This window comes from Perissodus microlepis, chromosome 19, assembly GCF_051167445.1.
Source record: "Perissodus microlepis isolate ML-2025 ecotype Zambia chromosome 19, ASM5116744v1, whole genome shotgun sequence".
NCBI classification, from domain to species: domain Eukaryota; kingdom Metazoa; phylum Chordata; class Actinopteri; order Cichliformes; family Cichlidae; genus Perissodus; species Perissodus microlepis.
The window spans coordinates 14,437,645-14,449,338 of record NC_140479.1 but is presented as its reverse complement, the minus strand read 5'-3'; the positions used below and the strand labels follow the sequence as shown (position 1 = coordinate 14,449,338).

The window sequence follows — 11,694 nt, the reverse complement described above, 5'->3', positions numbered from 1 at the left end:
TAATTACCAAAGTCTTGGATGAGGATTGTCTTCAATGAACTGCGAAGCTTCTTCAATGCCCACTTTTTCAATCAGTGCCCGACTGTCTCTCAGGGAGCGGATTTCAAAGTTGATGAGGTTGTCTTTGTTTGGTCTCTCTGGATCCTGTAATGGAATATTCCTTATTTAAATGATAATTAAGAATAGCAGTGTCAAATATTTTATTTTGAAATTTCAGTCGCTGGGGCCATGGCATAGTCAATAATTTAGGTGATTGCCAAGGTCACAGTGTCAAACTGCTGTTGGTCAGTCTGACCAGAACCTGTAGCAGTTAAGAGTAATGGTCTGTGTCTCTAGTTTGCAGAGCAAGTAAGAACTACTGTCACAGCTCCTACGCAGGGCGATTGAACTGTAGACTGAGTGCAGGATGAGGAACTGGGGGCTGAGCTGAGTCAAGATTAGCTAGCTAGCACTGAACTTTCCAAATAAAATGCCTACATATTCACCCTTAACATCTTATAGTCTTTCAAAAACAGACACACTTGTGTAAAGACAGTTAAAAATAAATATGACTGCATTACATATTATATTTGGGCTTCATGCAACTTGTTTCAGACATTTACCTTCATGATTTCATCAAGTAGGACAGATTTGATTTCCAGATCTTCAAAGTTGCAGATGTATCCAGATGTTTGGATGGGTTCCTGTTTTTTAAATAAACAAATTACCCTCAGTAAGAATAACATTAATGATAGTGCAGTCTAAGTTGGAGCTGTACATCAGGCATACTACTTAAGGACTCACCTCTGGGTCTAAGTTTCTAAAAACATACATCCTGGTCTTCTCCATCATAGCAAACAGATCAGGGTTATCATTCGCCCACTTCATGTCCCAAACATCTTTGCGCTCAAACTTAGATGGATCTCCTGTGGATGGCTGGTTTCCTGTGCCATTATCTGTGGAAGTGTGAACTTCCAGATCCAACAGAGTCATAATGCCCGCGATGTCGATTATGGCCAGACGACTGAAGACAAATAAGCATTATACACGATGACATTAGACTCAAAAATACAACCTAAAATTACTCAGTAAAGCACACCTGTTACTGATGCTAACCTGTAACACCATAAAACACAAACACTTACCTTGAGTTGCAGTTTAGGGAGAGATAATGGGCTCTGTTGTTCAAAGTGTACTTCTGGACGAGAACAACATTTGGGAGACTGTATCTGTGAAGGGTGCCAGACTCACGACCCTGTGAAGACGTACACACAGTTATTTTACTCTTGATTCCATTATATGGTTCATTGCCAGACTGACGTGGATACAGCAAGCAAAGAAAATATGAATATTCACATATACAAATTATATAAAAAACATATAAAACAACATATTCATATGACTCAACTCCAGTTATAGCTAGCTTAATCATGTTACAGACCAGCCTCTCAGACTGAAGAAAACTCTGGTTAATATTTGTTTAACTATGAAGAAATGTTTTCACATTCAGACTTTACTTGGGGAGGGTGAGCACGAGACAGAGAGAAAGGAGGCACACAATTCACATGCAATAGTTACAGCTTTAATCAGCTGTATTTGGGGGTGTGAGGTTGTTAAGTTTCTGCGGTCTGTATTTTTGTTCATGTGCATCTTTTAGAAATTCAGGTTTGTACATACCACAATCAGGGTCTTATCTGTAGCTGTAATGCAACAGATGGGATCTCGAGTTGCCTGAAATAAAACAAAAGTGCACATACACAACGTGAGAATCACAATAATCCATCTTACTTTAAATTATAAAAAATATCCTTTTCTCACCAGTCAGTAGTTAAATAAGTACTTTTAAAGCCATTTATCTGTATATCTTAATTGCATTAACAGAAACACTTGAGAGTTCAGAGATAAGAGTGTTTGATTTGAATGTAATCAGATAATAAGTGTTAAGTTTAGAACAGAAGAAGTGTCACTTTATTGAAATGTAAGACAGGAGATACACAACGTTCTTACTGTGAAGGCCTTTGTGAAATCTGGGCTGGTGTCACTAGCTCCAGATGGAGTGCTGTCGATGTGATAGACCCTGGAGGTGCAGGAAGTCAGAACACATGAGAAGGAGCCACAGAGACAGACAGCCAGACAGGCAAACAGCTTCTAGTTCACCTGACGTGACTTGTAATCCAGGTGTTAGGATAGATCTGGCAGAACATTAGTTCACACCAAGCCGCCGGTCTGGAAACTCACATGAATGAAGCCTTTTTATTGCACTGTCATTATCAAGTCTCACACAGCAACAGTGAGACAGTAAACCTGTGGTTTCATCCACTGGCTCACAGATTCTAACACTGTGGTGACCTGGCCTTCCCGTATCTTTCCATGATTTACTATCTGGCTAATACCTGGCTTTGTTCTATACCCGTTCAGTCCTTGTGACCAGTTTGCAACATGTGAGCTCACCTTTCCCTTCCCTCCTTCTTTGTTCTTGTCACTTGGTTGATCTCCAGGGCGGTCAGTTTTTTTGCCACTCTGTACTGCCACATGTAGAAAGCTTCTTTGGATGCAGCGATTACGTGGGTTTTAGTCATGGTAACAAACATTGGATCTGAAGAAATAAAAAAGTGAGCATCACATGAGGGAGAAGATTAAAATATATAACAGCATGGGACTGTGTGAATCTAACAGTGCCAGCTCTGAAAAGATCAAAGCTTCTCCGTGGTTAAAACATCAGGATCTCAATATGTAAAAACATGCTGTGCCCTTGAGAGGACCCTCATTTTATACAGATGCTCAAGGTTATTGTGGGTGACAGCAGTAATCTCACAGCACACCTTGAACATTTTCTCCAGTTAAGTATAATATTATTAAACCAACAAATTAAATTTTGTGGAGAAATTTTAAAACAGTCTCCAGACCTACTGTTTGACACACACTTCATTTAACGCTGTTTATCAAGTTGGGATATGCAAAGCCCACTGAGCAACATACAGGCAGCCAGTGTTCAGTGCTAAAGGAAGCTGGGTGGCTGGAGGTAGGATGTAAGCTATGTCTCTATGAATGTGGTGTGATCTCTCACACTGACTTAAAGACAAACAGTGGCCTTAATCATACCAATGCTGCACCACAAGTATTTCTCATCATATGAAACTCACCGATGTCTATGTATTTTGAGTCAAGGGGTGTCCCGATGGAGTTGAACAAAATCAGGACATACTGAAAAACACAAAATGGAATGACATTATCCTGCAGGTCAATTTAAAACTTTATGTCATAACAAATTGTCCTCTTTTTTGGGGGTGTGAGCTTTTAAATTGTACATTACCCTCCCATGACTCGCAGATTCTACCTCAGCATCCTCCTGTGTGGCGACGGATTAGAAAAAACAGGAGGCAAAACAGCAGAGAAACATTTGTGATCCTCACACTAGTCCAAATCCACTATTTTTATTACCTCTGTTGCTGGATTTCTCTAACTCTACAACTATGGCTGGGCGATATATTGATTTTTAAAAGATATAGCAACACAATTTCATAGCAATGTAAAGAATCACCAGTGCTTGTATCTAACTCTCAGAACCTGAAGTTCTGGTCCAACAACAAATAATAACTTAAAATTTTAGCAAACAAGGTTTTGCAGTTGGAGCACACTGAGAAGGAAATTACTCTTCAAACTGTACTCTTCACATTTGCAGACTATAAAGTTGGTAACTTTATGCACCAATACTCTACACAACACATTTTAATTATCTTTATCTTAGTTACACTGCATAAAAACTAAAAACAACAATTAATAAATAAAAACAGAAATAACAAAGTAACAAAAGAAAATTTTTGTTTTCATACATTCTCATTACATCTGACATTTATTGAATCTACATGAGTTCTATTAGAGAAGTTAACTTAATGTTAACCTGTCTATGTTCAGAACTTAATTTACTTTAACTCATTCAGTATTCCTTATAGGGAATGCAATGTGGAATGTGTAGTGTAAAAATGATTTATGCTGTTTAGTTATATTTAAGTTTTTGTTAAAATATTTTTTATGTCATTTTTAATTTTGTTAAAATAACTTAACTCTGGGTATAAATTAACTCTTTGTTTTGCGGCTCTTATAGTTAGATAATTTGTTAGCATTTGTTTCCCCCGTGTCTCTAAGTCGGTCTAATGAGCCAGAATAAAATCTCCCTCTTTATGCCCAGTTAGGTGAGTTTTGTCAAGTCTTGAGTGGTGAGCACGAATTAGTTTGGCTTCTTATGGGTTCTGAACGTACTTTGTTTTTATGATTTCTTGGGTAAAAGGAAAATCATTTGTTTCAAAATTACCCTATGTTCCTCATTCCAAATAGCTTGCTCCCTCAAAAAAATCATTAGTTTGGTACTGAAGTAAATCACACAAACTGACAAAAGTTGACAAACTAATTAATCAAACAAGGCTACAGCACACTTACAGCTCCCAAATTTTTTCCTTTTCATTGACAAAGACTGTCAGCGGAGTGCCATCAGTCCTGTCTGATGGCATGTAAAGCCATCTAAATATAGCATTCGCATAAACCCTCTCTGTCTCTGTCTCTCTTTCTCGCTATCCAACCATCCATCTAATTTTGGTCCATATTGCCCAGCCCTTCAGTATGAACCTTAAAGATACTTTTTGTAAATTCTTGTGTTTAAGAATTATTTTTAAACTTTCAAAAATAACAAAAATAAAAATTATCAGCACAATTTAAAGAAATAATATCATATAGTAAAGTCATAGATCTATGACTTTACTTCCAAAATGTGCGTGGTGTGTTGAAGAGAAAAACTAGTTAAATTAGTGCTCTATTTTCCAAATAGCACCAGTAGAAGACTAGCACTGTAAGTCTGTGGAACCTTTATTTAACATATTCTTATTTGCAGTGGTGGCCAAGGAAAAGGTGTGAAGCTAAAAAGTAATATCAAAAGTTACACTGTAGCACAAATCAGAGAGCAGAACACACCCACTTGTAAAACGCTTCCCCCTGGTGGCACATTTTTCAGTAAAATTCTGCAGAGGGTAATTACAAAAAGTACCTTTAAAGTCATACAGAGTAGTAATTTGTGTATTAAAGTAGTCTGTAGTGTTTGAAAACAGCAGAGATCTGTCAGTATTTTGGTTGCTTCTACTATCACTTTAAGGTCATGTAATCTATAGGCGCTCATACCTGAGGCTGGGTGTCATCTGCCTTGCTAGCCAGGATGCAGAAGTCCCCAGAGGTGGTGATGGACATCAAGCTTTTGACATACTTGACAAACTTCTCATTGTTTTTAGTGTCCCAGAATACCACGCAGTACTCTTGGCGTTCTGGCTTTGTGTAGGCGTACACCACCGTGCTGCAGCAGTAGCCCCACTGTTACAAGACAGAAAAAGGATGGATAGATACAGCTAAACCCAGACATATGATCATAGATTGCTTAGCTCTACTGTTTTAGCTATCAAAGCAGATTAAACCTTCCAAACAATGATAAACCTAGAGATTTACCACCATGTTCACCAGGGCAAAAGACATTTTTCATGAATCACATGTGTTGGCATGCACCTTATAATCTGGTCTAATGTTGGCAAAGTAGATAAAGGACTCCACAGCCAGGGCAATGCGCAGCCCTCCTCCCTCCCAGGCAACTCCTGACATCTGCTTCCCAGGCACTTTGAGAGTTCTAAGATGCTGCACAGACAAAGAAGATCATTAACGAAAAAAATGTCACACAACTTTTTAATATCACTTCAACTAACCAAACCTGTGAAGTACAAACATCCAAAGAGTTCTTCTCAGTAATCACAATGGTTTCAGTCCAAAATGTGCACAAAGTTAAAAGACAGTGTTTGGCTGTGTTTAAGAACACTGTCTATCCATTTTCTGACACTTATTTCAAAGATATCCAGACTTTATTCTTTAGTAACTACCAACAGTGGTCAAAGGTGACAGCAGAAGTACATTTTAACTCTCCTCGCCAAAACAGACTGATACAGCATCCACATCCACAATGCTGATGCTGCACCGATCCATCTCTCAAGCTCTTGCTGGCTTGTACTTGTGGGTGGAGTCCAACACCCACTGGGACTGACTAATAGACTGCACTACTGCTTCCCTGGAATCGTCCCTGTACATCTAGGCAGGAAGACTGTTATCTTTATAAACTGACCCTCTCATCAGACCTGTGGAATTTGAAATTCCCATTTTTGTATATGAATAAGAGTGGTTTTTCATCTTTTTCAGGTTTTTTAAGTTTCAGTGTTTCAACTGTAAACTTATTTTCTTGAAATGACCCATCGTCCCCTACACAAAGCTAGCTTAAAAGAAAAAAGTGTGCATTTGTAGGAGAGATGGTTGAAGACAAACTAATTTGGTGTAGTGGGTTTGTTTGCTTGTTGCTGCAGAGTAAAATCTTCTTTATCGATTAAATCCGTTCTATGGTACAGACTCTCCTCAGTACTGAGATCATGCTGATATTGTTGCCCTTTCGCAGATTACTGAGGATTACTGATTATTGTACTAAGCAGTACAAAATGTGTTGAAAGTCTAGATAAAATTATGTAAGTCAAAAATCAGGCTCCTCTGATCAGTGAACTTTGCTCCAAGATTTCCAACAATATCGGCTCCCCATGCATGCTTAACCTGGATCCAAATGACAGTACCAGATGGTATATAGAACAGCAAAATCCCATCTTATATCAAAGCCATAATGCTCACCTCTCCAAACGGAGTGTAGAACTGCACCACATTGAACTCTTTCTCCATTGCACCTCGAAGGGAACCGGCCACTGCCAGCACACTGCCACAGTGGTTCCACTGGATACTGACCACATTCATCAGAGTATCAATGCACACTGGGTCTGAAGAAAAGGGGTATGAGGACCAAAAAAAAGAACTGTAAAAAGGTTTAATTTAACACGAGTGACGAAATTTGAAATTAAACTTTGTTTTTGTGGCTTACTTTCGTCGCTTTCATAACGCATGATCTGACACCTTCCATTGTCAAAACAGATGGCGAGACATGGACAATCTGGCTCGACGTAACCCCCGCTTCCTGCATACCAGTGGATACCTGCTATACTGACAGCTCCAGTCACATTGGCAAGACAGCTGATGGTCATTTTCATCTGAAAGCCAACATGAGTCAATAAGAGTTAGCATATATCCTTCCTCTGCTTGAGTCACAGTGAAGGAAAATAAAAAATATATATATTATAGTTGCATTATTTAATACTTTTATATGCACTTGTTTTATATCGAGTCTCAGCTGGCTTTCATGTTTATTTATGGTCATGCTAGTTTCTGTCATACTTTATCACAGTGGAATAGAGGCGGAGATGGGGATGGAAACAATTAAGGTAGCTAGAAAACTAGAGTTTATGACAATTTATTAACCTGCTCAACTATAAGGAACTATAACTATAAGAAAAAACAACATTATGTTCAACTCTGAATCATGCAAAGCTATTCTAGTAGCATACAGAATAAACTGTTTTTAAGCTTACAAACTTACTATGAAGTTTCCTTGATTGTCATAGATGTGTACTTCACCATTTGCCATGCCGAAGAGGAGTATCTTGCTGTCCGGCGACCATGCCACATGAGCAAGCTGGCTTCCCTTTAGCTCCTTACCCCAAATCCGATTTCCTTAAGAGATAAGGATATATAATAAAGGATATATTCATATTTACATACTCAGAAAATTCCACAAATATTATTTTTGTTAAGTAAGCAGCAGTTTACCATCTACAGATCCAACGATGACAGCCCCATCTTCATACACAATACAGATCTTTTGACCATCTGCATTCCAGCTCATGCTCCTCACTACTGACTTGTTCCTGTTGTTGATCATCTCTTCATACCATGCACCTTAATAGACCAAAAAAAATGTTAAAGACATGTTTTTTTTTACCTGTTTCTGTATTTTGCCTGCATGCAGTAATGATCAAATAATGCTAATAAAGAAAATGCTTACTCTGTCCGGCACGTGGTTACCATTGGGTCACGCTGTACCCAGACACAGAGTGAATGTACATAATTGAGCGTGACCGCCTGACAACTTGGGCTTGGCCCAGCGCAAAAGACGGACGACCTCATTCTCCTGTGGATCCACCACCCATAAGAGGGGGCATAGGTATCTGATGCCATGTCGACTGGGTCACACCCAAGGTCAATGTCAGGGTCAGAGGCTCTAATGGCTCGCTCCCCAATTACTAAAACTGCTTATAAGGACATTAAATCTCGCCTATCTGATGAGGAAGGAACCTGAGCTACTGTATGAGTTCGAAACCAAGTGTGAACCAGATTGTGGAAGGAGCCCTATGAAGCTTGGCGAGCTTGTGGGATTCTGAAGGAAGTTACCTGGAAGACACTGGCAGGATGTGGGCTGCAATGGGCTGTGAGATCAACTTCCAACGCATACAGATCAGTATTTAAAGTTTTACTCTCATCATCCATTGGAGCACAAACTGGGTGTCATCAGGACGCTACAACACAGATACAGCGGCCAAAGAAGCAGAAGAACATCATATCAAGAGGGCCCTGAGTAAATGTGCTTATCCCAGCTGGATATTTGTCAAAGCTGGGAAGGAACCTAAAGAAAGCTCCGAGCAATCCAGGAGAGAAAAAAGACAACTGCTGCCCAATCGAAAACCTTTAGTGATCTCTTATGTGTCTGGAGTATCGGAACAGCTGAGACACATTTTCTCTAAACACCGTGTCTCTGTGGCTTTCAAACCCCAAAACATGCTGTGCCAAAAACTGGTCCACCCCAAAGATCGGGTTCCCCGGCACAAACAGTGTAATTCAGTGTGCGCTGTGAAGTCCCAGGAGGATTGTCATGATTTATATATCGGGGAAACCAAACAACCTCTGGCTAAGTGGATGGCACAACACAGACAAGCTAACTCCTCAGGCCAGGACAATGATGAGGATGTACACATCCTGGACAGGGAGGAACGCTGGTTTGAGCGGATAGTCAAGGAGGCCATTTACATAAAAAGGGAAAGACCATTTCTGAATCGATGGGAGGCCCTGAGGGTGCGTCTTTCACCATCTTACAATGCTTTAATCGAAGGTACTACCCAACTCTCTGTGAATGGTACTCATGGCCACTGATCAATTGCCATTGATCAGTAGTTGATGAATGGTCACGACAATTTGCATATTAATGATCAAGAAACGGACCTCACAGTCCTTTGTATGTCAGTGGTGCTAGTTTCATTATGCAAATGTACTGTTTACAAGCCTGGGGAAACCTGCAGCCAGCTGAGACTGAAGAAGTCACTTAGATGAGTGATAAAACGATTCTCCTACTGAAGACGCTAGATCAACATGAACAGAATCAACACTTGGCTAGCTTGGGAACGCCTGAGTCTTCTCCTGGACGAGCTTTAGCATGTGGTCAGGGAAAGGGAGGTCTGGGTGTCTCTGCTTATACTGCTGCACCAGGAGCAGCAGTACAAGCTGGATGGAATAATCACCTCTATAAAGCATCCACACAATGATGAGTCCATTCTGATCACTAGTCGTCAACTTTTCATGCTGTTCATTCCACGTGACCACTTGCACTGCACCTGCATGGGAGGCAGTTATTGAATATTAGATCATTTTCTGACGTCTCATTTTAGAATTGTGAATACTAATATCCTATAACTAAAACTGGCCAAAAAATACTTAATACAAAATAACTCACCACTGTGTCCCTCTAAAGTCTGGTTCATTGAAAGGTTACTGGGTGCAGCAAGACCTTTAAGTTTAGCATCATCTGTTTACAAAGGGCGGTAAAAGAGATCAGATCATCACCAAGTAACTGTAGTTCCAGAGGTGTTTATAATGGTTAGCAAATATACAATCATGTTTCCCAAAAAAGGTTTGGACAAGTAAATATGAAAGTAATGATTTAAAAATCATGCAAAAAGATCTACGAAGAAAATAAGACATAAGACGCTGAAACTGATAAAATTTTGTTTGTTTTTTCTTTTGTTTTTTCCTCTTTTTTTTTTTTTTATACTTGCAACCTGTTTAGGATATACCAAGTCTCTTGCCCTGTGAAAGTTGGTGTAGGTACACCAACTGACCCTGAATTGGATAATAAAATAACAATATTATACAATAAATGTCTAAAGGTATAAATTAATAAAGAAAAATAAAACATAATTAATCATTTCACACATTTTCTCAAATATTAAGAAACAGTGGCCCTAACTAACAACAGCAGGTTGACTGAACATAGTGGCACAAGAACTGAGCCAACAGTATTATGAAAGTGTAAAACGATTTCCAAGACGCTTTAAGAGCATTTCAAAATACCTTAAATCCGAATCACATTTGCATTACATAACAACTTGGACTGTAACAAATGCACACAGCTGAATGTATGGGATGTTATTCGTCATTGCGACAATGTGACATCAATATACTGTAATGCTACCAGTGACAAGCAGGTTGTTTATGCAAAATAGCTCTTAGGTACACCCATTAGGTAAACCAATTCAACTATCCTTTAACATAAACATATCATCAACCAATTAGCATCAATTAGTCAATTTAGTCACGTAGACATGGTCAAGACAAATTGACGAAGGATGAATGGAACACTAAAATGGAAAAGAAAGATGATTAAAGCTCCTTTGAGTGTGCCATGATTTACCCTGTAAAGCCAATCAAAAGGTGGGATGCTGTTTAAATTTTTAGTTTTGGAGGATAATCTTACATTAATTACCTTGCAGTCGCACATTAAAAAAAGAGGACACCTGGTCATCCTAATTGCACGTGTTTATAGTTGTTAACGTTAACGCAAATCATTGTTTACTCTTTCTCTAACCATCAAAGGGTTTCTCTGAGGTGCAGGAAATCTTTCTGTGTGCATGCCTCTGTTAGTCGTGCACCTTTTTAACTATCTTACCTGTCTGAGTCTCCAGCTTCAGTACTCTCAGAAGACCATCGTCTCCTCCGCAAGCGATGAAGCCTTGATCTTTGTTCCAAGACACACATTTTAGATGGATATTATTGGGAATAGCGATCTACAAGACACGGGCGATAACTGTTACCCAACACTACGTCCTCCTGGCGTACTTATGGCCAGTGAGCTGTGTCAGATAACTGCGAACTTACCTTTTTGCTGAGGTATATAAACATGGTTGTGGCGATAATGTTACATTACACAAATAACAGGCACATTGAAATTTCTAGGCTCCAGCATTTGGTGAATGTGACGATTACTTTAGCATAGATTGCTGACTTAGCTAGTTAGCAGCTAGTGTTAAGTGGCCAATGGTAAACTGTTACCGTCAGCTAGAGACGTTCATAAAATCATGACTCACAAATTTAAAGATTCCCTGCAGATAAAGTACGTTAAATCAGCAAATATATTGGAAAACAGTTCAAAACCGATGTTTCGTAGCTAATGGTGGCTGCCTTGGGTGCTCAGAGCCTGTAGCTTCCCTCGGTCTCCCGTGGTAACGGTAAATCGGAAACTGGGAGACTCGGTGCTCCCTGGTAGTTGTAGTTTTTTTATTAGCTGAGGCGAAAGGCATTGAACAGAGCTTCCAATCATGTTTGGTAATGTATTTTCTCATGTGCCCAAAAGATTATTCAAATACATTTAAATATTTAAGTTATTACATATTAAAAGACAAAAATATAACATTTCCTGATCATAGACTGTCTGATAATAATCTTTATCAGACAGTTAAAGTGTTAAAGTGAATGATAAATTTGTAAATAACACAA

At 39.1% G+C, this 11,694-nt stretch overlaps 1 protein-coding gene across 2 annotated transcripts in view; it reads right to left on the bottom strand.

Moving 5' to 3' along the window:
* Positions 1–11,425, bottom strand: part of wdr35 (WD repeat domain 35) — a 20,481-nt gene extending 9,056 nt beyond the window's left edge. The window contains exons 1-19 of one of the 2 annotated variants that reach the window (XM_084914636.1): positions 11,077–11,425; positions 10,868–10,985; positions 9,656–9,727; positions 9,444–9,536; positions 7,702–7,830; positions 7,472–7,605; positions 6,920–7,085; positions 6,676–6,818; positions 5,524–5,649; positions 5,149–5,334; positions 3,293–3,328; positions 3,123–3,183; positions 2,431–2,575; positions 1,987–2,056; positions 1,657–1,710; positions 1,125–1,234; positions 784–1,003; positions 603–683; positions 8–144 (exon numbers count right to left, since the gene is read on the bottom strand). In XM_084914636.1, the coding sequence (XP_084770762.1) occupies positions 8–144; positions 603–683; positions 784–1,003; positions 1,125–1,234; positions 1,657–1,710; positions 1,987–2,056; positions 2,431–2,575; positions 3,123–3,183; positions 3,293–3,328; positions 5,149–5,334; positions 5,524–5,649; positions 6,676–6,818; positions 6,920–7,085; positions 7,472–7,605; positions 7,702–7,830; positions 9,444–9,536; positions 9,656–9,727; positions 10,868–10,985; positions 11,077–11,100 (2,105 nt within the window). In that variant the 5' untranslated portion in view covers positions 11,101–11,425. The remainder of the gene's footprint in view (positions 1–7; positions 145–602; positions 684–783; positions 1,004–1,124; positions 1,235–1,656; positions 1,711–1,986; positions 2,057–2,430; positions 2,576–3,122; positions 3,184–3,292; positions 3,329–5,148; positions 5,335–5,523; positions 5,650–6,675; positions 6,819–6,919; positions 7,086–7,471; positions 7,606–7,701; positions 7,831–9,443; positions 9,537–9,655; positions 9,728–10,867; positions 10,986–11,076) is intronic. The other variant, XM_084914637.1, reaches the window with a different exon arrangement.
* Positions 11,426–11,694: the final 269 nt, after the last annotated feature.